Raw genomic sequence first — 24,691 nt, 5'->3', positions numbered from 1 at the left:
GAAAATAATTCGGTATGTAATTTTGGTTCCTGCTTAGCGGCTGTTCATTTACAGATCTGTTTCCTCCTAACTTTACTGTATTATTTCTGCCTGGAAGCCCACCCAGGTTCTGGGTAGTGCACACTTTCTAACTTCTGCTCCGTCTTTCTCATGGCTATTTTTTGTTATTTGTAAGAAGGCAGTTCATACATTATCACATAGGAGTGATGATTTTACCGGGTATACATCGTTTACCTGGCATTGGAATTTTTGTTTCATGGAGCCTGATGTTCAGAGATAGTTTCAATATTCGTAGAAGTATTCATACCGTGTCTGTCAGATCCATCTTACAAATATATGTTGAAGATTGTGTAAGTAGAATGTCTACTAAACATAGGAATTTATCTGGACTGTATGGGTGCTTTTCAAAATATTGTCTTTTTATTCCTATGGTAAGGTTTTTGTGCTGCAGTATTTCAGCACTGGTATTAATGCAAACTGCTTATAAGAAAATGTGTAAGTAACTTGAAACCTGAGTAGTTAAAGAATCTACACAGATAAAAGATCATGCATTAATGTGTGCCTGGTGAAACCTTACTTGCTTAAGCAACATTTTTGAAGTGAATCAAACTTAACAAAATTTCATCTGTTGCCAACAAAATATGCACAGTAGAGAACAAGTAATTGTTTCTATTGATTTAAAGTGAGGACAGGAAGACCAATCTGTTTTAATAGGGTATCTAAAGAGAAATTATTCACGTGTTTTAAAAGCATCCTATGTACACACCACTGGTACATTTACGTAAAGTTGCATTCACTATGGAAGTGGATTCAGGTTTATTTTTTAATTGCAGAAAAAACTTCCCAATTCATCTGTATCATCTAACAGTTTGATAGATTTTCCTTGCACTTTGTGACATTCATTATGTTTTCTAGAACTGCAAGATCTTAGGTTGAAGTGAAGCTACACATGCAAAAATCTTGTTTTTAAAAAATCAAGTTTAAAAGTTCTAAAAGTTTTAAGTTTTATTTTTTAAAAAATTGTTATTCTGATCACATTTGTGCATATGAAATCTTTTGATGTCATATGAATAAGAAGTGTATGAATTCGTAGATCTATTTTTCATATATACAGTCATCATTGGTCCAGAAAAAAATGAGTCGCAGATATGAAGAACCTATGAAGAAAATCAGTGTGGTCAACCTTGATAGACTTTTAGATAGTGTCTCAGAGATAGAGAAGGTAAGCGTAGAAGGTAAAAAATGTTGAAACTGCTAACTGTAAATATTCTGTGACACTTTAATAAGCTTTTCGAGCGAAATTTCTTCTAAGTATCAGCTTATTCTTTTATCATAACGTCTTGTAATACCGCCTTCAGAGAGTGTGTGTATTAACTGTATTTCGATTATGAGTGACTTCTGTGGAGTCAGAGAAGCCTTTGTTTCTGTGCTAGAATTTTAATGGTGCAGAAGCCAATTCTGGCTTCTCATGAAAAGCACGGAAGTGTCCCTTTTTTCTCAGAAGCTGCTATTGGAGATAACAGTATTACACAGCTTTGCTGGACTACTCTGTCAGAAATTATTCCTTGTTCTTGAAAAATGTCACTGCCATAGCAGGAACACCTGTTCTTTTATTCCCTATGCATTGAGCCATCTTTATTTTATATACACATCAGTTCTTAAAAGATTGATCCATTGAGGAAAATCAGTACTGTATTTCTTGTTAGACCCACACTGGCCAGCTCTCTGGTGATTTTCTGGTCAGTAAATCCATGCTAGAGGCAATATAAAAGGGGCACCTGCAATAAATTTTGCATTTCTCATGGAAAAAAATATACCAATTCCTATTCACACCCACTACTCATATTGATGCTCAGTTAAAGCTTGACAGCCTCATATGCAAAGCAGTAAAAAGAACCTTGCCAAGGGTTGGTCCAGACTGTGGACTACAGCATTGAGAATAAATCAGTTTAGAACTAGTGATGTAAGTTGGCACTCTTAGTTCTGAGAGTAAACTCATAATAGCACAGGCTCTCAAGTCGAGCATCATTCTTCGCTACAACAGAATTTCCAGAATGGCCAATGAAATGGGTTTGTGACTGCAGTGTTGCAAAATTGTTAGATTCTATATTAATGTAAAACTCAAGATTTAAAACTTAAGAGATGTTGTATCATTTGTATAACTAGTATAATTTTTCTGATTTTCCAGAAAATAATGGAAATTAATGGAGTAAATGACCTACTGACTCTTAAGCTGGAAAAATGTAACAGATTGTTAACATTAAGCCAGTCAAAGGAAGAATCAGTTAGAGAAGGTAAGTTATTTTGTAAAAGACTGTATAGTTTTTGCATATATTCAGGAAATTCTGATAAATACTTCCATTCTTTTCAGCCATATAAAACACAAAAATAAAATAGCAAGGACCTAAGACACTGTGCGAAAAACAATAATACTTAATCCTGGTTCAAGTAATAGAATCCATCTCATTTGCATAAACCAGATAATTTTAACCCACGAACATATCTTGAGAACTGCATTAAAGTTACAAGTTTCCAGCTGATGTTAATATCCGTCCACTTAAAGAGATTTTTGAGTGCATGCAGTACCTATGAAATAAAAAATTTCCTTCTGGGGTTTTTTTGGTTTTTTGGTTTTCTTGGGGTTTTGGGGGTTTTTTGGGGGGTTTTTTTTTCATTTTTTCATCTTTTTTCTTTTGACTATTTGCCTTTCACCTTCATGCAGGCCTCTTCAGCTTCTAGTGAACTTCCACAATTTACAAAGACAGTATTTTTAAGCAAACTATCATCAGCAGTTTTGCTTCAAATGCTAGCCTGTGACTTGGGTTAATCCACAAGCAGCTCAGATGTCTGTGTAGAACAATAGGGCCAACATTTGGGAAAAATAAGGTCAGCACTGACGCTATCGTGCCCCCAGCTGAGCTATTCCAATGGCATCAAGATGACAAATGTTATGTTTCACCTGGTCACCAGAAATGTTTTGCCCAATGAGAAATGAGCCAGATGCATTCTTGAATGCATAATTTGCTGCCCTCTGAAACGTCAAAGATTGCCTGTAATTGGAGATGGCATGACAGGCTGGTGGGCTGGTGCTCTGAGGTAACACAAAGAATTATGTTTCTTAGTAGCTTGTGTGATTTGGTTTGCTTAGGGACAATCTGATATTCCAGATTGCCTGGGAATGTATTTTCCTTGTACCGTGTTGACTGGTATATTGAAGGTTTAGTATTCCTCTTAGAATTCCATTCACTTAAATTGATTCTGTCAGGACATTGGGTATTGGTGGAATCTCGGTGTCTTGTTCTGCCTATACAAATGTGTAATCTTTAGAGGACTGAAAAACTGTCCAAAGTGATTATACTTTTTGTCTGTGTGAGATCTAATCTCTGAAGAGGTCAGATTAAACAATGTGACAGCCTGTTTTGCATTTATAACGTTGCTGTCAAGATTTTAGATCGTTTCCAGCTCAGTTATGAAGTGTAAGGAATCGTATATAGCCCTTTAAGGCTGAGTTCAATTAAGCTGATACCACTGTTGAAAGTTTATTCCGCAGGCTGCACTTGTGTTACTGTCAACTTTAATGCAATCAGTTTGGGCTCTGTTTTGCTTTGTATAGCAGATGTCATTATGGTGCTAAATAGTAATGAATGTTAGTAACAGTTAATATTAAGAGAATTCAAACTATTCATAATGAAATAATCGTATGGCATTTACCGTTTCATAGGTGGAAATGATAAGCGTATACATCATAGCAAAAGTTGCCAAATAAAGGAGGATTTTTACTATTATTATTCTAGAAGTGTATCTTTTCAGATTAGTATTAGAAAAGAGAAATAATATCTAGTACTTAACATACATTTGTGGTTGCTTGCTGTTCTCTAGTTTATAGAGTTGCTGAAAGATGTATCTTTTTGTAGAACTTTGGTCTCTGACAGATCAACTTGCTAAAAGTTAGGAAGCAGGGTTGGAATAAAACTTAGTTTCACGCTGGAGTGAGATTGTCTATTGGTTTCACTTAGATATGTGATGGGACTGAAATAATTTAGCATAATCAGAAATTCATTGGAAAAGCTATTAAGTAAGTGAATTTTGCCCATGATGCCAATCAATTTAGTTACACCAAGAATCTGGTACACAAGGACAAGTGATGAAAAGGGGAAAGGAAAACCAGTAAGAGTGCATATGGGAGGTATTTTGTGTAAAGAGTGGTAGGCCCTAGTTGGCTACTTCTCTGGGAATAGATATTGGTGTGCTTCTGGATAGTTCTCTGAAAATAAGTGGTCAAAGAAGCAAACAGAGATACGCAAGCTTATGGAACAAGCAGAGAAACGCACATCATGTCCTTGTAAAGTCTGTGAGTTTCATAGAAAGTTCTGGTCTGGATGTTTCAAAATGGACTTGCTAGAACTGGAAAAGATAACAGAGAAGGTGGCAAGGTTTGGTACTGTCAGGGAGGAGCAAAGGACATGCAATCAGGAACCAATCATGTAACAAGGCCCACAAAAGTAGGGACTTTACCAGCCAAGACTCACTCCCACTGTACCCATGCAGGGCTGGCCCAAGTGAGGGCCATCAGGGTCAGCCAAAAGTCCACATTACCAAACAAGTACGTAGTGATGGAACAGGTCCAAGGTCAAGACAGGAGGCTGAGTCAGGATCAGGTTCAGAAATAGTAACAGGGCCAGATATCATCTAGTGATCACTATCAGGTCCCTAGTAATGAGGCAAGTTTGAAATGAAGCCAGGAAGTCACTCCCTAGGTCGCGACCAGGCTCTAGATCTACAACACAGCTGTGCCGTAGATCAAGATAGGCCAAAGGCAAAAGCCTCAACTTAAAAGCAGCTCCCAGGGGAAGGAGAGACTGCCCTTTCTGAGTCTTCTACCAGCTTTCTTCAAAAAGCTTATTTCAAGGTCACCAGAGATACTTTCTAAGTTGGCCTTGAGCGTAGCGGACCCAGCAGGTGGCGGGGGGAGAATGCACTTGGGGTCCTCACAGGTTTGGTCACAATTTTGGAACATCATTGAAGAAAGACCTAAGTTGACTGGAACCTTTTCAGCCTAAAGAGGAATAAAGCTGATATGACTTACAGCTATAAAATTATGAACATAGAGAAAATCACTAGGAAATGAATAGTCACTGTTTAATAAGAGAACTTGTTCATTGATTTAAAGCAAACCAAATGAGGAACTTTTCCATATATTACAAAATAAAATTGTTAAATCAATTCCACAGGAGCTTGTGGATAACAGAAGAGTAGATTAGTCCAAAAACATTTGAAAAAATCGTCTACCAACATCTTCGTAAGACACAATGACAGTGCCTCTCACTGAGGTCTCCCTTTTTTTTTTTTTTTTTTTGAAACGGAGAATAGATTAAGGGTAACGTTTATCCAGCTTTTTTCCTTCTTTTCTGAAGTATCTTCTACTGGGTATTGTGAAGTGGGATCACGAACTGGGTGGAACTTTGGTTTGATTCATTAGAGCCATTTGTTTCTCTTAAGCACAAAAGACAATGCAGGACAGTCATTCAGAAACAGATCAAGAGGCTTCATTATTGACAAAAACAGGAGGGGGATTATACAGTATAGATTTTAAAAAAGGGGAAGGGAAAAGGTGGACAAAAAAATTTTTTTCAACAGAAACTCTACGGGATAAAAGCAGAAAAGTGAAAGAGACAACTCAGGAAATCAGAGCAGCTGTGTTGACTGAAATAAGGGTTGTGCAAGTAGGATGGACTAAAAATGGTATAAAGTCAGGAGAGAGATTGCAGCTTTGTAAATAGTAATGCCTCGTTTCGACCAGGTAAGAGTGAAATTATTTGAGGAGTTAGTTATGCAGATAAAACTGAAGAGAATGACCTCTGGATCTGTTTTGAAACACATGACGGGGAAAAAAAATGTGAATGGCCAAAGTCCAAGTGAGAAGAGCAATCAGCCTGAAAAATTAATTTAAGTTTTAGCAGCAGGGATAGTCAAGAAAAAAAACAACTCAATAATATTGAAGTCATAGTAGTTGTGCAAACTACTACGGATGTAGATAGGAGGCAGAATTGTTGGAATGCAAGGATTCTGGTCAATGAGGAAGAGAGATTGCAAAGCCGTTAGTAGCAGTAACAGAACAAAGTGAAAAGCAGGAACTTGAAATAGATGGGGCATTCAGGAGGTGTCCCCTTTTACTTAAGAAAGTACAAGGTAAGTAAGAGATGCCAAAGGGATAGAATGCATTTGGAAATTAAGACAGTTATTGTGGCTGTTCTGTTAGGTTAATGTGCTTACCAGTAAGGCAAACACTTCAAGTATCATGTCATGAAGTGTTCATGAGTTTGTATTTTTTTAATTGTATTCATGAGTGGTGATCAGAAGCGGATATTCACAAAACATTTTGAGCAGGAAATTGCCGTAATCTGCAGCAGATGCTGTCAGAGGAATCTTGAGGTAAACAGTTACCATGTTATTGGAGATCAGCAGTGACCGTAATGTTAAAAGTATTTCAAAAGGACATTGCAGTTGGTCTAGTGATTATAAATTATAGTAGGTATTTATAAAACATTTTGGATTTGTGTTGTTTTCATTTTGAAATGGATAGAAATGGGCTTTGCACCTTCATCAAATTCACCTGCAACTCTGAGCCTTCACAAGAGGTAGTAGCATACTGTGTATTCAGAATCAGAGCACCGCAATTCTTTGTAACCTTTTTGAAAGCCAAAGCACTGTGGGATTAAAAACCACTTATTGATGCAGTTATAGAAGGATCCTCTGCAGAACTGGTGAAGCTATAAGGGACCAAGTAGACCACTGATACTTCCATCCTTACTCTGGCAACAGCTATCCTAGCAGACTCTAGTTGTGTGAATGGCCTTTACACAGTGATACTGCCAGCTGTGGCTTGGAAGAAAAGATTTCTTGTAGCCTTATGTCCCAAGCTGTTTGGAACCAGCTCAGCAACATTTTCTGAAAGTATCATTTGAAGAGTTGGTGCAAAGGCAACTCAAATTGCTGGGCTTGGACTGCTGCATCAATTTTGTGAGGAAGTGTCAGCACACAATCTTAATGTATGTACATTTCAAGTTGAAGAGCATTCCCAAGTTCATCCTATTGCACGTTTAACACAAAAGCAAATGACTTTGCAGGATGGGTAAACCACTCTGTTTTAGAATATAAGGTTTATCAGTAAACCACAAAGCAATTAACAGAACAGCTAAGGAAAAAAACATGAGAGGCCACATAGCGATGAATGGTTCACATACGATTCCAGATAAAAATGCTCCTTACAGCAGAGGAGCAGAGTGAAGGAGCACTATGGCAGGCAAGGCTGTTGTTCCATCTATCCTGAGGGGTTTGTGACTGCTAGTGGTGGTTGGGTGGGATTTTATCCTGCCTAAGAACTCTTTGTTGTTTGAGAAACAGAAATAGCACCCCGGAAAATCTCCGACAAGTATAAGTGAGAACCTAAGGGCTCCTTGATATCCCTGATTGCAGGAAGTTTCTCTCTGGAACTGTTTAAGGTAAAAGGAGACTAAGAATTCTGAAGGAAATGCAAAGGAAGAAAGAAAATTTCTAAAACTCCAGAGAGCGGGGAGAGTGAAATACTTGAACCAAAGAAAAGATGAGAAAAGATGAGCAACTGGGCAAGTTCTGAATGGTCATAAATGAGCTTTATTTTGCCTTGTTATGTTCTTTGCTAAACAAAGGTGAGATTCAGAACCACAGTTTTTGTTTAGAAAGAATCGCTACAGATGGCTTAAGACAGACACAAGCCTGGAATTCTTCTCTTCTGCCCCTAAACCTTTTCTCTGGTGACTAAATGGACTCTTGTGGTGCAGTCTACAATTCTGAACTGAAATCTACTGTAGTTTTTAAAAAGAAACCAATCACATTATTGTCTGTGAGTACTTAAGGTGGCTCTGCTTAGCATCTTCAGGGCCACATATTTCTTGACTTAGTGTTTCAAAGGCGTTAAAGGAAAAAGTGCTTGGTGTGATTGTCCTTTGAAAGAAGCCAGTAGCTTCTGTTATAAATGCAGACAGAAGAAGCTGCAAGAAATTATAAATATTAAGCAGGGAAGAAGAGCACCTTAGGCTGTTCAGTCTTTCTGCATGTAGACAGTGTTCTTTACAGGGAAGGAACCACATGGAATCCATAACAGATGCTATGCCAGTGATCCACAAAGCTGCAACCATTTAGCAGAATTTTGCTTTTTCTTCCTTAATGTAGGCAAGAAAAACTTGTGGGTTCCCAGTATTCTTTTCCAGTCACAAATGAAATTGCATAAGGGATTTGCCAGGATACATCCTTTAACGGTAAGAAAGATAAGCAGATATTCTTGGAACTGGACAAAAGAGTGGCTTGCACTTAAATAGCTGTGACTCACTGTAAGACTAGCTGTGGTCTTACTGTTTACTGAAATGCACAGGTGTCTTTCGAATTTGTCCGTAAATTGCAAGCATTCGGGTTTATTTCTATACGTTTTCAAATTTTTGGGAGGGAATTTGTAGCGTATACACTACAAAACTAGTTGGTACAAATGGGCATGCTAACTACCGCTTCCGCCTTCGATTAGGGTTTTTCCACAAATGCTTTTTGATGCAGTGCAGGAACTGAGGACAGGCAGTGTTTCTGTGCTGTTCGTGCTCCCTCTACCGGTTTTTTTGAAGCATGGACCGGGAGAATACAGCTGGCTAATGTACTCTGGTGCATGAAAAGCGGTGTTGATGGAAGGATAGACTAAAGGTCAAAAAGATTGAGTGGAAAACTGAATCTCTGAGCTGGGATCTCAGTTCGTCTTCCTGACTCCGTTATTTGTAATCTAACATTTAATTATATGATACACAATTTCCAACAGAGCTTTGGTCTCATGAGACAAGTAGCTGTTATTTAGCATAATTTATCTGTTGCGGAAACTAAAAGTCACTTAAATGCAGTGGTACTGTGAAAATAGAGATAAAGGTTTTGAGAGTAAAGTAAGAATAAGTAAGCAACCTCAAGTTTAGTGTCTGTAGTCTTCCCAGTCTTTGAATTCAGTTTTGCAACTTTACTGTTAAGTTTACAAGGAACAAACAGAAGAGATACAAAGAGTATTTAATGAAAACCAAATGTTGTATTACAGGCAGTCAGTATGGTTTTCAAATACTAAAAATACAATTAAAAAATAAGATCATTAAATACACGAGTATTTAAACTGATAAGTTGCATGTACGTACACGTGGACATAATTACTTTGTTTGAATTGAGATAATGGGGTTATAGTAGCATATTCTGAATCTCTCCAAGTTTATGTTGACCCAGAAGATGAATGGTAGTATGCTCTAAAAAGGGGGTGAGAAACTGCCATAAGTGGATAGTGCTGGTCCTGTTAAAAAGAATCCTGGCAAAAATGCTGTCAGGAAAGTAAGCCTCAGTTTCATTAATTACGTCAAATTGCTGGAATGCTGATATGGAAAACTTCTATTGTTGCCCAGAAAACAGTAACATCTTTGTTTTCTGGCTATAAGCAAAAATGTAGTAGCTTTATGAAATTGTTCATATTGCTTGATAAAATTGTTTTTAATCTCTCATATACTAAAAGCTAAAATTAAGCAGTAACCACATAATAATAATCTTAGTTATTTCTGTAGTCAGTAAGAAGACCTAGACTAATATTTAATCAAGATGATTATAAAACATTTGAGAAAAGTTTATAAAAAAATAAAATAATTTCTTCAAAATTTTAATTTTATAAAATACTGGATTTTTAATTTCTTTTAGAATGTACTACTCTACAGAATGTAATGAAGGGTTTAACACAAACCATTGAAAACCAGTGTAACGTGAAAGGTAAAAGCAAAAATGTTCTTACATATGTATTTTACTGTAATTTTGAATGAGCAGGCTTTTTTTTTTTTTTTTTTTTTTTTTTTTATTATATTTACTGTTCTTTTTCAGAGAGGGAAACTCAGGCAGCCAAACAGAAAGGGGGAAGAAATTATCTAAAGTCAGTCTTGTGCAGACTTTGGTGGTCTGTGGTGCTTAATGAATGTCTGTTGCTATGATCGTACTTAGAATCCACATGTAAAAGAAGTTCTGCCTCAGTGAGGGTTTTTAAATCAATAGTTGGGCTTTAAATTTACTCAGCATAGCACAGGCGATTTTGGAAGAAGTGAGACGTTATTCAGCTGTTGGTATATTGAAATGTTTATGCATAGTTTTAATCACTTGGTTAGAACAAAAAGTCTTGTTTGTCAGTGTAATGTTATTAAAATTTAGCTGTTTTCCATACCATGTAGCTAATTTTATACCCATTGTGTGTTCAAGGCATATAGGCATAAATATTAACAATACTCTAAAAATTTGAAGTATAAGGCTGCTTTTAATACAGACATTTAATAATTATAAAAAAAAAGAATCGTCTGCTTTTTCTAAATTCTGTTTTTAAGATACTAATTTTAGTTTTGGGGAAAGAAGTACTTAAAAAGTTGCATCTTCCAATTCAAAACTGTTGTATCCATGATAATAATCTTTTATTTTCTGAGCCAAAAAACTTTGCATCTGGATTTTCTTGAATGGAATAGTTACCAGAAAGCTAAAGACAGTTCAATGTAGTAACACCAGGCAAGTATTATGATTAAACTGTTAATTTTCTTGTTAAACAAAAAAAAATGGAGACTATGTAGTTCTGTAAATGATGATTGTCGTGTCTACAAAAGAAATCTGTGAAAGGTTAGACAAGTCAAAAAACAGAATTAATTTCCTTATTCTGCTTTCCTGCTAATAATCCTGTCAAAATGTACTTTTTAGTGTATCATATAATTTTTTATTTACATAGATGAGAATGATAGACTAAAGGCTACCATTCACATCTTGGAAGAGAAATTAAAGACTTGTGAACAGGTACGTCGCAAGTGATCGCTCTTTATGTAGAGGCATATTTGTTTATCTCCGTGTTAGCAGTTCATATACCTTTATATTCTTGGGTTTGCTACTGATACCATTATTGTTGCACTTCTAACATTTATCATGTGTAAAAAGAGAAGAGTTCTCATGACAGTAGCAATATGAGAATGTGTTAGAGGGACTAAGAGCTCAGAACTGCTAAGTGCTGAAAACTTTGGCTCAGTCTAAGTTGGACGTCTTTTTTTTCCTGTATTTAGCTTCAAATTCAACTAAATTCATTCAAAAATCTAATCCCTTGCATAAGAATGCTTTTTTATGTGGAGATAAGATTTTGATATTCACAATGCCTGCTGTACTGCCAGAGAATTGAGAACTGTCTGAATTTTGACTATAGTTTCTTTTGGAGTAAATGCCACAAAGATAATGGGTCTCTACTTTTTATCTGTATGTCATAATAAATTCCATTTGTTATCTCTCTATTTTTTTATCTATGCCATTCATTTTTGGAAAGGAGGTAACACCAGCAGCACTAATCACTATTTGTGTTAGTTCTCTCTGCTAAGATTGCAGATCTGTAACCTCTATAGGATTAGGAATGTCACTGCTGATTTTATTTGCCTGTGTTTGTACTAACCATGAGTTAAAATTAAATTTTTATACCAATAGAGCTGTCATCTTGACAGCTTGAGAATAAAATAAGTAGCACCTTCTGACAGATGTAAGAAAACTCTGATTCTGTGCATTATACATATGTATGGCATGGCGAAACTTCCTGGTGTTGTCGTGGGAGGTGCTTACTCGACTATGTCCACATATACTGTTACCACTGATCAGTAATTGCCTTTCTGAGTGTTTCTGAGCATTGCTCTGGTGAGTGGCTACCTACCTTGTCAGACGGCTCTAACAAGAGTTTTGGAGTAAGTACTTCTACATTGGCAGCTACTGCCAGTTCCTTGGTAATTCTGGAGTAGTAATTGGAGCAAACTTAACAACAGGCATGCTCAAACACTTCTACTTGAGTATCAGTGCCACCAGCATCACTACTGCTGATATCACCGAGGTTTGTACTGCTGTCAGTATGAAGTTGTGAAATCCTTGGGATAAGCAACACTAAGAAAATTCATTCTTTAAATATGATTTTTGTTATACAATATTACAGTGAAATATCCACAAATATAAAACTGTAGTCACTTACCTAACTGCAGCACCGTATCAGACCCACGGGGAAGGAACGTTACTTCTCCATTTGCGTTTCTAATAAGTACAATTTCTGATTTTGTATTAACTGATAGCTACAATACAATGAAATGTGCTATATTTTTCGTCTGTGGACTTCAGCCAGATTGTGTAAGAAGTAATTGGGTATTTTGAATTTACTAGGTAGAGGATAGAGCACATGCTGAATTTTAGAGTATTGTACATTTCGCGTGAATGTTGTGCTTCGCGGAAGACTGAGAGCACAGAAAACTCAAGATTTTTATGAAACTTTTTACATTCGCAGGAATATAAAGATCAGATTGAGAAACTTATGACAGAAATGAAAACCAAAGAGGAAGAGCGCAAATTAGAAATAGTGAAGCTGAATTCCGATATGATGAAAAAAAGTAAGTTCTCTGAGGACTGAATGCTATATCATTAGGTAAAAAATGTTGTAACCTATAGGAGCTACAACTTCATCTAGGAAAAGTACAAGTTCTCCTTCATAGTGGAAATATGAAAGCTAAAGATGGACAGTGTTTAACTGAATTTTATCTTAGCTCAAGAGCAGACAGTGGCAATGAGGCAATAGTAGAGCAATACAGGAGCAGCCGAAATTCCCAAACATGTAGAACAGACGATGGGAATTTGGACCTAAAAATCTGAAGGAACTAAAATTTGGGTTAATTTGAACTATTGCTTTGAACTATTAGCTAGACTGCTGTTAGAGTGTTCCAGCTATGCTCAGGGAAGTAGAACATCATTTACACAAAGAAATAATACTGCAACAAGAAAAAACACATTTCAATATTAATTTTTCCCATTACTGACAGGGCCTTGAAGAGCAGGATTTTTTGCTCATCCACGTAGCTGAAAAAAGCCAAACTCTTTGTAAAATATGATGCTTCTTCAAAGAGACTCCATCTTACGAAGATGGGACAGGGTGGTTTTCATATGCTCTTTGCTTGAATTAAATTGTTTTCCTGTGAAATGTTGATCTGCTATTCATTACATTTTTAATATTTGGGAAATGATGTCATTTTTCCCATCTAAACATCTTCTATAATCATCATATTTGGTGTTACGGTGTTTCTAGTCGAAGCAAAAGAAAGGGAATATAAAGAAGAGAGAGAGAGAAAAGACCTGGAAACACAAGAGATAACTAGACAGCTGAGAATTCAAAATGAAGAGAAGCAGAAAGAAATCATTAAACTGCAGATAGAGGTATGCATTACAAAGCTGAGTTAAAGATCAGTTGGGCTTTGGGTAAACTTAGAAGAGACTGTGTTGTGAAAAATAGTAACTAGTACTTAACGAAGTAATATGGTATCTGGGAAACTTAGAAAAAGATTGTCTTTACAAAGCTCAGTGGAGTGTGCTCCCTTCCATAATGGTATCTGAGTTGCTTCTGCTCAGAAATCAAGTTCTACTTGCTGTAGAGGGAGAGTGAAGTTTGCAATGTCCTTGTGTTAAATAATTTTGAACATTTTGCTAGCTTTTGAGCTATACAAAAAATATTTTGCTTATTTTTATTCTTTTTAACTTCTGAATGCTGGAAAGATATCATTTTATATAAACTTCCAGGAGCTTAAAGACTTCTGATCCTGTGGAGATTTGAGTCACAGAATTCAACATGTATTTCATGGCTCAGATTTTAAGGCACTGTCATTACAGAAACAATTGAGGAAATACTTCAAACCTTTTGCGTATCAAAAAAGAAATAAGGTGTTAAAGTGTTTGGGCTGAGTTTTCCTTAGGACATGAGGGAAAGGTCATGGTGTCAGAGGTTTTTAGCACCCTCTGTATTTTCTCCTGCAGACACGCAGCTGTGGAGATTTCAGATATTTTTGTAATCATCTTGTTTGTCTAAATGTATTTAGTGTATTGTATTTGTACTATTTACTTTTTGCAATATTTTTTAAAGAAACATAACTTGTAATTGCATTCTTCTTTAAATAAACTGGATTAGCTTCATTGTCGTAGGATTAAATAGTAGATAAGCTTGCATATACAAAATCTAATTAAAAAAAGATGAAAATTATATTTGTATTATTTAACATATCTTTTTTTCCTTTTGGTATTTAATGTTTTGCTTTTTCTTGATTCTTTCAGTTCAATGCTAAATTGGCAACAGTTCAGAGTAGAACAAGATCATTTTGGAAATCTTCTGGCTTTCCAGAAAGTATCTATCGAAGAGTAAGTGCTTTAATAGCCTGTAGTCTGCAGATACTAAACACTGTTACAGTCTGTTTGAAACAGCAGTTCCCTGCGGTTTTATTGTTTCTTCTGCAACAAAACTTTGGGGACTGGGGAGCAGTGTGGGGATTGGGGGAGGGGTGTGCAGTTTCGTGTCCATCTTACTCTCTACATTCCCTCCCACCTCTAGACAACTGGTTTCATGTCTCTCTGCACCAATGTTGATAAAGCTTACCAGGAAAAGCCCATATGTGCAGTGGGTTTAGTACAGAATTGTTAACCTGGGAATTTAAGATAGAACTGACGTAAATTACTGTGCTAGAAATTATATATGTGCATTATTGGTTTTGTAAGCTTGGGACTTTGGGATGTCACAAAAATAGGATTTGGGGGAAGTCCTAACAAAAATTTTGGAGTTTTGTGACACAAAATAGTTAGAAAAATATTCTTATTAGGATATTCCTCATTAGTAATAGTGTATTAGCACATAATTCAGTGTGATGTTTAACAGTGAAGCCTTTGCTTGCATTTTTTACAGAAGCTGCAGAATTTCCAGCAGGAGAAAAACGAAGAACTTGAACGTCTCCGAAACACCATAAAAGAACTAGAGGAACGTCTTCTTAAAGAGCAAGAGCAGAGCTTCAAACAGAGGCGATTTTGAGTAAATGACATGACGTATTTCAGTACTACAGATAATGAGAAATAAAACCAGTGTATTTCAAACTGTTCACATGAAAGTAAAAACAAGATATGAAGAAATGCTGAATATTTTTATTGAAAACACTTGTCAAATATTCCAAAGCCATGCATTCTGTGTATATTCAGGGCTACTTTCTTGCTCATCAGCATTCACAATAAGAAGATTCAGGTTTCACAGGAGTAATAATTTCCCTATTAAACCATCATTAATTATCGTGTACACTTTCAGAGCAGTTTTCCTTTCTTGACTAATCTCTTCTTCATCCAGGAATCCTTCGAACAACTGTATTTTTTTTCAGCTCAGTTAATCAAAGGTTACAAATGCTAAGCTACAGAGAGAGAAGTTAAACAAGTTTAAGTGGTATATTATCTTACCAATCATTACAGATTTATCAAATTCAGCACTGTTATAATGAAGATAAACATTAAGCCAGGACTAAATTTGTCCTGTCTTTCCTGTTTTGATACTGTTATTAATTCTGCATGAAGAGTTGTTAACACTGTTTTCCACTTTAGGCATGATCTTACGAAGTTGGTTGAATTTTTAAGCTGTTGTAGTAAGTATTAATGGATCCTGATACTGTATCTAAGCCACAAAAGTTAAGCATATAAATCTGTTACTTTAAAATAATGCAATTAGTGCATGTATCTTACATTTGAGATAAACAGTTGTTTTGGCATGTTGTTAAAGAACAATCTTTTCTCATACGTAATGTGTATCCCCAGGTTAGGCAAAAAAAAATTTGGAATATATTCCATTTTCTCAATAAAAAATGATTAAAATATCTTTTTTTGGTTGTCTTCTGTTCTTGATTGCAAAACATCAGATCAGGAGCCCCTAGGTCATAGTTTATGCTCCCATCCTCACAAATGCAAGCAGAATGTTAGAAGAGAAACAAGAAAGACAAATTAATCAAGAATGCAGACACCTTTCCACTGCAACTGAAAAACAAACAACAGGCCAATTAAATTCCTTGAAATTATGAAGCTTTTCACAGATGGAATTCGACAGGTATTGTGTAATTCTGTGAGCACTGCTCTAAAAGTCTATTTCTTTGTAATATTTTAACTCTACACACCTGTCTCTAGTATAATTTTTAACGGGGGGCAATAAAAACACTTAATCTCTTAATTTTTCCACTCGCAACTATACGAATTCAGGTCCTAGGTCTCCCTTGCATTTTTAGGGTGGTGCTTAGTTTGTTTTTCAGGCTCAGTTTCTTGCCTTTTCCTCTCACTGTCAGGTGTCGCTGGTTTCACTTGCTCCTGCTGCTGGCGACTGTCAGGCAGCATTGAGCAGACGTCACTGTCAAGACTCAGTGATGTCTTCTGCTGACAGCTGGCCGTGTCACCTGCAGGAATTTGGAAGTGCTCCGCGACACTGTCAAGTGACAGAATTCCCTAGCTCTTCAAACAAAAGGTGTCGACAATGACAGCATCAGCTACTAAAAGTTGAGTCTGATGCTGTCTGCCAATTTCAAGTTAACTGGTTTTTACAGGTAGTTTTCCCCTTTTTTCATAGCTTTTTATCTTGTGTAATTTCTACACCTTCTCCTGGAGGAACAGTGTCTACCTGCTCTTGACTGCCTGTCTGATTGTGTCTGTTACGGCCAAAAACTCTATGACGCCGACCACCATGACGATGACGTTTGTGAGTTTCAGAAGGAGCCTCGTCGTTCCCATTTTTGGAATGATGACTGCCTGCGTGATGGTGGTGGTGCCTGTGCCTGTGCAGGTTGTGGTGATGTGAATGTTGTCCGCTTGGTTTGGGTTCTATCTCTGCTAGCTTTTCATCTGCTTCTTTCGTGATGTTTTCACATACAACATCAGTATCAGGTTCCTGCAAAACAGAAGCTTGCATTAAATACAAAGCATGATATTCAATTAAACTAGTTGTAAAATATTAATTAGCTTAACATTTTTGCTGAAGAGAAGGCCTAATTTTATATTATTTGTGCTACGTTGCTGAAAAAATATATGAATGTATCAAGAAGAAACTTGTTTTACAACACCACTGATAACTAGACAGGGCTCTCAGCATAAACTTGCTGGAATTTGAATTCAAGTAATTGCTAATAAAAAGCAACCTTTTTCTAAGGTCCCACATCTGGCCTGCCTGAGAAAATTCCATTACAGGATCAAAAATTATTCATATAATTGAACTTTCATGACTAGGTATGAACATTTCTTGACAATCCTTAAAGTAGTTCTGATCTTCAGTTATATGTAAAACAATGCTGTCCTTCTTTTATATTAGTGACAATAGTCTGTCACCTTGTATTATCACTTTTTTAAAGTAACTTTTATATCCTGTGTTTAAATATAAACTAAAAGGAATAGTAATTCATACCAGCTTTGATTTGATTCCATGTGTTTAAGGATCTACCTGTCCCCAAAAACTAGAGCAGCTAATTGCCTACTAGCTGTACATAAATCCAGAGACAGAATTAGCCACCAAGACTGCATTTAGACTTCTGAAAATTATTTATATTTCTATCAAGGTCAAGAATTCAGATAATCAGTGTATTATGAATTAAATCCAATTCACTTTGAAAAATGTTTAAAAGCTCTATGTCAAGACATATGAAATGTGTAAATCCTAAATCATGTCTTTTTTGGATTAATCACAATGAAATATTTTTTTTTAACTACCAGTCAAATCCAGTTTCCTTTCCTAGTATATATAGAATGAAACGAGAGAATACCGTATAAGAGCAGTTTCCACACTTCTTTTCACAGTATGCAATTTTAATAGATTCTTCTACATAGTCGAAAGACAGGAAGGAGTAAGGCAGACCAAGATGATACACCAGACGGCCACATCTAAGGAGAGAAAGAAGTTTATGATTACATATACATAAACATGCACTTAAAATCAAATCTCTCATTGCTCATTATTTTATTCACATCAATCAACACACACTGTAGAGTCCCATGGAGAGTGTTTCTGTCCAAGGAATTAAAAGGCAGAAACAGTACGCGCTTTAGAAACATTTGCCCACTCAACTGCATTGGTCAGTAGTGTGTAGCATGATTTCTGGCTGGTGTAATAACTCTACTGGCAGAAGTCTCTAGTTTAGTAGCATTTAGACTAGCAAAGGTACACATTCCAGACCAATCTTGCTAACGAGGAGGACTGTTTGCATGTTGGTACAAATCATCATATGTTGTTGCATCCTTACAAAGAATGTTCTGTGCAACGTAACATGTATTTTGATTGGAATGGCCATTATGGAGCATCTGCATTACTGATTTAGCATGCATTAAGGGAACTTTTATGGTGCCTATTTGTCCCAGACCTGTACTTGAGAGTTCTGGTATGCACCTGACTACACAACTGGTACTGCCAAAGGAGGTGGAGTTAAGGCAGAACTTGTGTTCGAGGGCACCTGGTGAAGTACCCCACCTGCAATGTCAACACAAAGTCCTCAAACCTTCTCTGTCTATCTACACATGTGCAGTGCACAGCTAGAACCAGCAACAGGCAAAGACTGCATTGCCAGTAAAGGCACAACGAGAACATACACTCCTAGAACTGTAATGGACCATGGCCAAACCAGTTTGTAGTGCAGGTGTACCCTATGTGTTAACAGCACAGAACTATTCAACCTTTCAAATGCCATGGGCCAGATGTCAGCTTTGGGGCCCCTCCACAGGCTCCATACAGCTGCCTTCTATTTGTCTGTCACACAACTGCAACCTCCCATACTTAGGCATACTTGCTGTTGTAACACGCAATCACTTTCTAAAGTTCATCCCAGTGCTAGTTTTCCACAAGCCTAATTTAGCTAATTTGGTCCGTTTCATCATATCATCCAAAAGCAGTTAAGTAACTTTCTAATTCTGTATTGAACTTAATTGTGCTTCAGTATGAACAGAGAATGTTCATTACAGTAACGTAATAGTAATTAGGATGGACGTGTTAAAAGTGCAGGACTTGTCAAATAATTTCCATCACAACGAGACTGAAAAATCAGGATTTCAGTTAAAGAGTTATTACAGGTTCTGCTAAAAGGTACATGTCCCAGATTCCTATGATCAAAAAGGTACCTTCTTCTGAAGTCTTAAGTTTCATCTGAAGACTAATTTTTCCATACGGCTACATGACATTTTCAACAACTTTGGTCAAAATGATTTCATGAGAACTCAGATAGCTGTCCTTGTCTGATTCTGCTTTCACATGCATGGATGTAATGAAGTTGTCTGAAAATAAAACCCAGTGCAAGCCCAGAAGCATGCTACCAAATTCTAGACTCAGTTATGTTAATCTAAATCCACAGTAATTATAAAGAAAAAACTGTTTATCCCAAACTTACTTAAACAAAAATAGACTTTGCTTTTATAGCCTCCTTTCTGTAAGCACTTTTCTTAATGCAACTTAGAAATTGATTATTATGTCCTTTTTGTGATGTAATTTGCACATCACTGAAATAATAGAGATTTACAAAGCATTACTCTATAAATACATGCAAATATTTTCCTCTGTTCCCCTCTAAACAGACCTGTCATAGATGAGAAAGTCATCTTTGTTTCCATTTAATTTAGTCCAAACATCATCTTGCTGCTCATCTTGCTGGTAGACAGTAATGTATTCTGAAACACTTTCTTGCAGTAGGTGAAATTTCCTCTGGGCATAGGATCCCTGATGATTGACAACGATATACGAGATGTTGACCAGTCCTTCATTCTCTAATTTTACTCGCAGGTCTTCCAGTCTAGTGCAGAGTGTAAAGAAGCAAGACCATAAATCATTAGAGAATCATAGGATTTACCACATTCAACAGAAGTTTGCATGCTCCATCCTGCTTTTATTACATTGAACCTTATTTTCTCCCAGTTTTAATGGCAAATATCTAACACTACAAAAACATTTCTTAGCATTTGCCATGACCATCAACTACGCTGTTGCCAAACCAGACTCTACAATAGCTAACATGCCGTGGGTCCAGTCCTTGGAAGTAGAATGCAGTACTAAGTTAAGCAGACATCTGTGTTCAGACTGAATTCAGTGCTATTTTTATTTCAGTTCCTTCACGCTCTCCATGGTCTAACACAGTTAGTTTATCTTGATGCCTTTGTTTAAATGCTGAGGTTTTGGTCACATAGTTGGCCAAAGAATGCACACTGTAAATAGAGCAGGGAGGTGAATAATCAAGAAAGCAAACCTGCAGTAAAAGGCCAATAGCTCTCTCACTCAACTTGATATGGCTGTTTTCTATAACAGCCAGAAAAAAGGATATTACAGCAACAGGGTCAAAAGGATGGCTGCAGAATTTGTGCATGACCTGGCAGGCAGTTGCTAGTCTTTCCCTTTGGCATCCAATCACAAAAATCTTTCTTTAGTCTATAGGACAGAAAGCTGCTTTCTTGCTGTACAACGTGGTTGGGTGTTTTATTGTTTTGGTTTGGGTTTTTTCTTTTCTTTTAATTTGTATCCTTCCTATTGAATTGCTCTAGAAAACTCCTACTTTCTTTTTTTTTTCTTCCCAACCCCCAGTTTCAGGAAATAATCTAGAGCTTGAAAGATTCTTTAAAACCTTCCTAAAATATACAGAATCAAACCAAACTATCTTCAAAGCCAATCACAAAGCGCATTTTTTGACTTTGATGGAGCCAGAGATTTACCACCACTTTTTCATATCTAGTTCTTAAAAAGCTAGCAAAGACTCTTACAATATGAAGTTATGCAGCCCAGAAGGGGAATCTAAGATGTTATTACAGTGACTAAAATCAAGCTCTGAAATGAGCATTATGAATTTTTAAACCAAAATGATTTCACAATCATTAAATGAATCCAAGATAAGGACTGTATGCAATTCCTGTTTGGGTCAGCTCAGAATTATTTTCTTGCCGCTGTTACTGTCATGAAAGCTAATTATTTGCACAGAAGTAGATTCTAGAAACCAGAGCACGAATGTCCCAGTCTTGTATGAAAATGTAACACTGATGGTTCCCTCGAATGCTTCATCTATTTTTCAAAACGCCAGCCTTGACCTTATCTTTTTTCTTTAGTATCTGGGACCTCTGAAGAGGGGATGGGAAAGTACATTAAAAGCATGTGGGTTATGTGCCTTCTGCTCTACAGATCTTTCATGAGAAATGAGTGACCATGGATCTCTGTTTCAGATGTTCTAGCCAGGTCAGAGAATTATGATGTTTCTTGGCCTCAGCATCTTTGCTACATTAATCATCTGGGGGTGACTGAAGTGTGGTCTTGAGAAACTGTTTCTGTTGGGTTTCATTAAAGTCAAGTTGATCATACTTCTGTGTGAGCACAATCTGGAGAGACGATCTGTCGGTCGGGACTAAGTCAGGAGATAAAGAATCTGAGCCACTGGCGCAGAACACTCCTGCTGAGAGTTAACCTGGTCACTGGGTCATACATGCCAGCTGGGATGGCAGCATTTGAGGAAGTTAGAGTTCATGGAGTGCATATGTATGTAGCTGAACACGTGTTATCCTCAGATGGCACTAAAATGTTCACCAGTTCATGTTTTAACAAAAACCAGGGAAAATATTTACACTTACCTTGAAGCCTGCAGCACGCACAAGTATCAGCTAGCTTGGAGGAGAGCCACCACTGTCACCGACCCCCTAGAGTTCAGCATTGGGTTTTCCTCCCCAATATGCCATTCTGGGGGCTCCTTGCAGTACTGGCTCTCTGTCCCTCCTCCTAGGAGGAGACAGAGAGCCAGAACTAGCCCCAGCCCTGCCCACATGGCTGGGCTTTGTCTGAAAAGAGAGAAAATAAACAAGTGAGACAAAGTTCAGGCTCTTTCCGTAACGAAACACAGTGGAATGTTGGCTCCATCCGGTTAAAAAAAAAATAAAATAAAATAAATTCAGCTTCTCTGTTTCCTGCTTGATGTTGTATCTTCTTTCTCTATTTGCAATGGAATTGCCCAATAATAATTAGGCAGTATCTTTTTTATTGTTGCTGTATACAAACAGCTGAAAAGTAAGTGTTCAGAATAACTGGATTTTCTTTTAATGCTACTATTCAGACTATGCTTTTTTCCTCTTTGCAACTTTTTTCTTGACTGCTTTTAACATTTCCATGATTGTAAAGTGGCCTTATTTCTTGTTTTTCGAAATCAGTTTTGCTAACCCCATTTATACTACTAAGAATGTAGATTAGTTCACTCCAGATTCCAGAGTAATTCCACTGACTTAAAAGTACTTGCATCAACAGACTATTCTGGTGCACAGCAAGCATTACAGAACCTGGCAGAAATTTAAAAATAAAAAAAAAAAAAGCTTAAAGATTTTTACAATTCAGTCTGTGGCATTTGGGCACCATTGAGAAAAATCTCTGAAGAACTCAGGCACTAGAAACAATTTTGCAAAAACAGGAAGTGAAAACGGAGTTTCAGGATTCCTTGGATCTTACAAAATCTCCTACCCACACTTAGCAGGGATTTACAAAATGTTCATGAAAATCAAAGAATATGAGAAATCCCATAACTACCTTTTCCTTTTATTCCATTAATGTAGTAATTTTGGCTTAATATGTTCATAAAATACCCATTGTTGAGAAATACATAAAATGTAAAACTGCTCCCCAACATGCCCTAGGTTGTCAAGCTGCATAATTTCACCACTCACATCAAAGTCTCACAGTAAATAGAGAATGTTTTGGAAACACTAATTTTTGATAAATAACACTCGTGCTTACATCAATATCGTTATAGTCTAAAAAAATCAAACATTTTAATAATTAATCTTTTAAAACAAGAGCCAGCTGCTGCAGAGCCAACATCATTTGTGACATCTGTCTGTCCCTAATATTTCTTTCCTGCAGTTGTACCAAAAGCATTTTAGGACGTTGAAGATTAAACTGTGGTCCAATAGGTATCGACAGCGGCAGTTTGTCACTCTTTCCGCACATCTGGAAATCTGCCCACCTTTACACCCATTATAAACACACAAAACTCCCATGACACCTTGAGATCCTTCTATGCCTTTATGGCCTTCTGCAGCACTGGCGTAGAGCGCCCAGCAACAGCTGTCTCACCCCATGAGGGAGGTGAGAGCTATGTTCTGAATTATACTTCCCTTCGCGTTTCAACTTTCTAGTTGGTTTCCAACGGGAATTTCAACAGTCAGCCCTTTCAGCCAAAGCAACAAGCAGACACACTGCCAAATCTTATGTCATGGAGTTCTTTCACAGCAAACCCAGCACACTTACCCGTTCCTCCTCCCCCTCCTTGGCAGCTCTGCTTAATGCTGCTGCAGAAGAAAACTGTGTGGGGAGAAGGGCTGTGGTATTTATACTGCTCTTGTTTATCTCACTTTGCAGATACGGTTCAAAGTTCAGGGAGCTCATTCTGCATGACCTTGCAAGCAAAGCAAACCCCTTTAGCAAAAGTAGCCAAAATACTTCCCTGTTAACTAATTCCATGTGGAAATGGCTCCTGTTACAGAACGGCAAGGTATTTTTAATACAATGACTTTGAATATCAGTGTATGTATTTTGTCAGTCTCCCCAGCCAGCTGGAGTTAGTGGTACAGTCAGAGGAGGGGCGTGGGCCAAAGACTCATTATTTCCCTAACACAGTGGTAACCACAGTGAGGGGGGAAGGTACTCCTCTATTTATAAAAATGCTGAGCTAGCAGGTTTTTCTCTCATGTGCTTTATCTGTTATTTGCCTTAGAGAACGGCGTGCCCTGTCTGAGGGCATGTGCAGTACAGAGCTCCTTTTGCCCAGCTGTTCTTGATTATGTCACTCAGCTTTAAAACTGGTTTCTGTAGAACCTGTCAGTTTAACAACTTTGGTTGAAGCTTAGAGCCCAGATCTTCAGCTGTTGAAGTCAGTGTAGCTACATGAAAGCCATGAAGCTCTACCAACTGGCAACAGCCACTTAACTCTGTGTTACTCTGTTTTCTTAACACCTCCATCACTGAGGTCTCTGTAGACATTCAGATTAAACTGTTTCCTTATTCTCCTTCCTCAGTGAGAGAATTGTTTATGCATGGCATGTTTTATTTTGGCAGCAGTTTGCTTGAGTTTCATTTCCTTCAATGTACATGTTATGTGTGCTTATAGAAAAATAAATGTTTAAAAACTCAGTGTGCCCTCAGAGTTTAAGGTGGTGAGATTTATATTGCTTAGTTCTATGGCCTGAGACTGTCTCCTGCACAGATGAGCTTTATGCTTCTGGTCGGGTGTGCAAAATGGAACCGCGACCTTGGGGTTTATCCTGTAGGAGTCTTATGCTCAAGTCAGTGGAAAGAAGGACAAAGATCTGAAGTTTTATTCAGTAGTCTTTGAGAACATGATGCAGAAAATAAACAGACATCAGAATGAGACTGATTTTTTTTTAAAGGATAGACTGTGCTCACATTCCTGATATTGTTAGGGAAACATGTCTTTGTATTCTTCGCCAGGTTGGGAACAAGCCCTCATAACTGCGATGATGTCCTTTACCATCGCAAATGGTAGGCTATTTGCTGGGCCTCCTGCCTCAGGATAGGGTGTTGATTTTCAGTGCCAATAAAGCTCTGCAATGCTGGCTGGAAGTAAATATTTGGTATGCATCATATCTGTCAATTCCTAAATAAGCACTGACAAAGCCAAAAAGAAATGAAGCAGGTACAGGTCCATTAATAGTGTGAGGAATAAAATGCAGCTCAGTAGTGAGTGACAGTTTGTCTCTTGCCAATTGCTGCAACACAGATGGAGATACACCAAACAAAGAGCAATATCAAATTCCCATTTCTTTTTCAGCTTTA

At 37.2% G+C, this 24,691-nt stretch overlaps 2 protein-coding genes and 1 long non-coding RNA gene across 3 annotated transcripts; 1 reads left to right on the top strand and 2 right to left on the bottom strand.

Annotated features, from left to right (window-relative positions):
• The first annotated feature begins 1,135 nt into the window (after positions 1-1,135).
• Positions 1,136-15,689, top strand: CCDC152 (coiled-coil domain containing 152). The gene is made up of 8 exons (XM_030511444.1): positions 1,136-1,222; positions 2,189-2,294; positions 9,742-9,810; positions 10,799-10,863; positions 12,368-12,470; positions 13,160-13,287; positions 14,176-14,259; positions 14,798-15,689. Exons 1-8 carry the CDS (start codon positions 1,136-1,138, stop codon positions 14,918-14,920), a joined length of 765 nt encoding a protein of 254 aa, XP_030367304.1. The 3' UTR covers positions 14,921-15,689.
• Positions 15,009-23,212, bottom strand: SELENOP (selenoprotein P). Its single transcript, XM_030511443.1, has 5 exons — positions 23,147-23,212; positions 21,487-21,690; positions 19,461-19,673; positions 17,664-17,781; positions 15,009-16,798 (listed from the first exon to the last, which is right to left on the bottom strand). Exons 2-5 carry the CDS (start codon positions 21,675-21,677, stop codon positions 16,154-16,156), a joined length of 1,167 nt encoding a protein of 388 aa, XP_030367303.1. The 5' UTR covers positions 21,678-21,690; positions 23,147-23,212; the 3' UTR covers positions 15,009-16,153.
• Positions 19,995-21,480, bottom strand: LOC115619366. The gene is made up of 2 exons (XR_003994992.1): positions 20,450-21,480; positions 19,995-20,374 (listed from the first exon to the last, which is right to left on the bottom strand). It is a non-coding gene; the product is annotated as an uncharacterized LOC115619366 (long non-coding RNA).
• Positions 23,213-24,691: the final 1,479 nt, after the last annotated feature.

This window comes from Strigops habroptila, chromosome Z (assembly GCF_004027225.2).
Source record: "Strigops habroptila isolate Jane chromosome Z, bStrHab1.2.pri, whole genome shotgun sequence".
In the NCBI taxonomy this organism is placed as follows: Eukaryota; Metazoa; Chordata; class Aves; order Psittaciformes; family Psittacidae; genus Strigops; species Strigops habroptila.
Note: the sequence above shows the minus strand (reverse complement) of the source record. Positions and strands in the feature narration are given on the sequence as shown.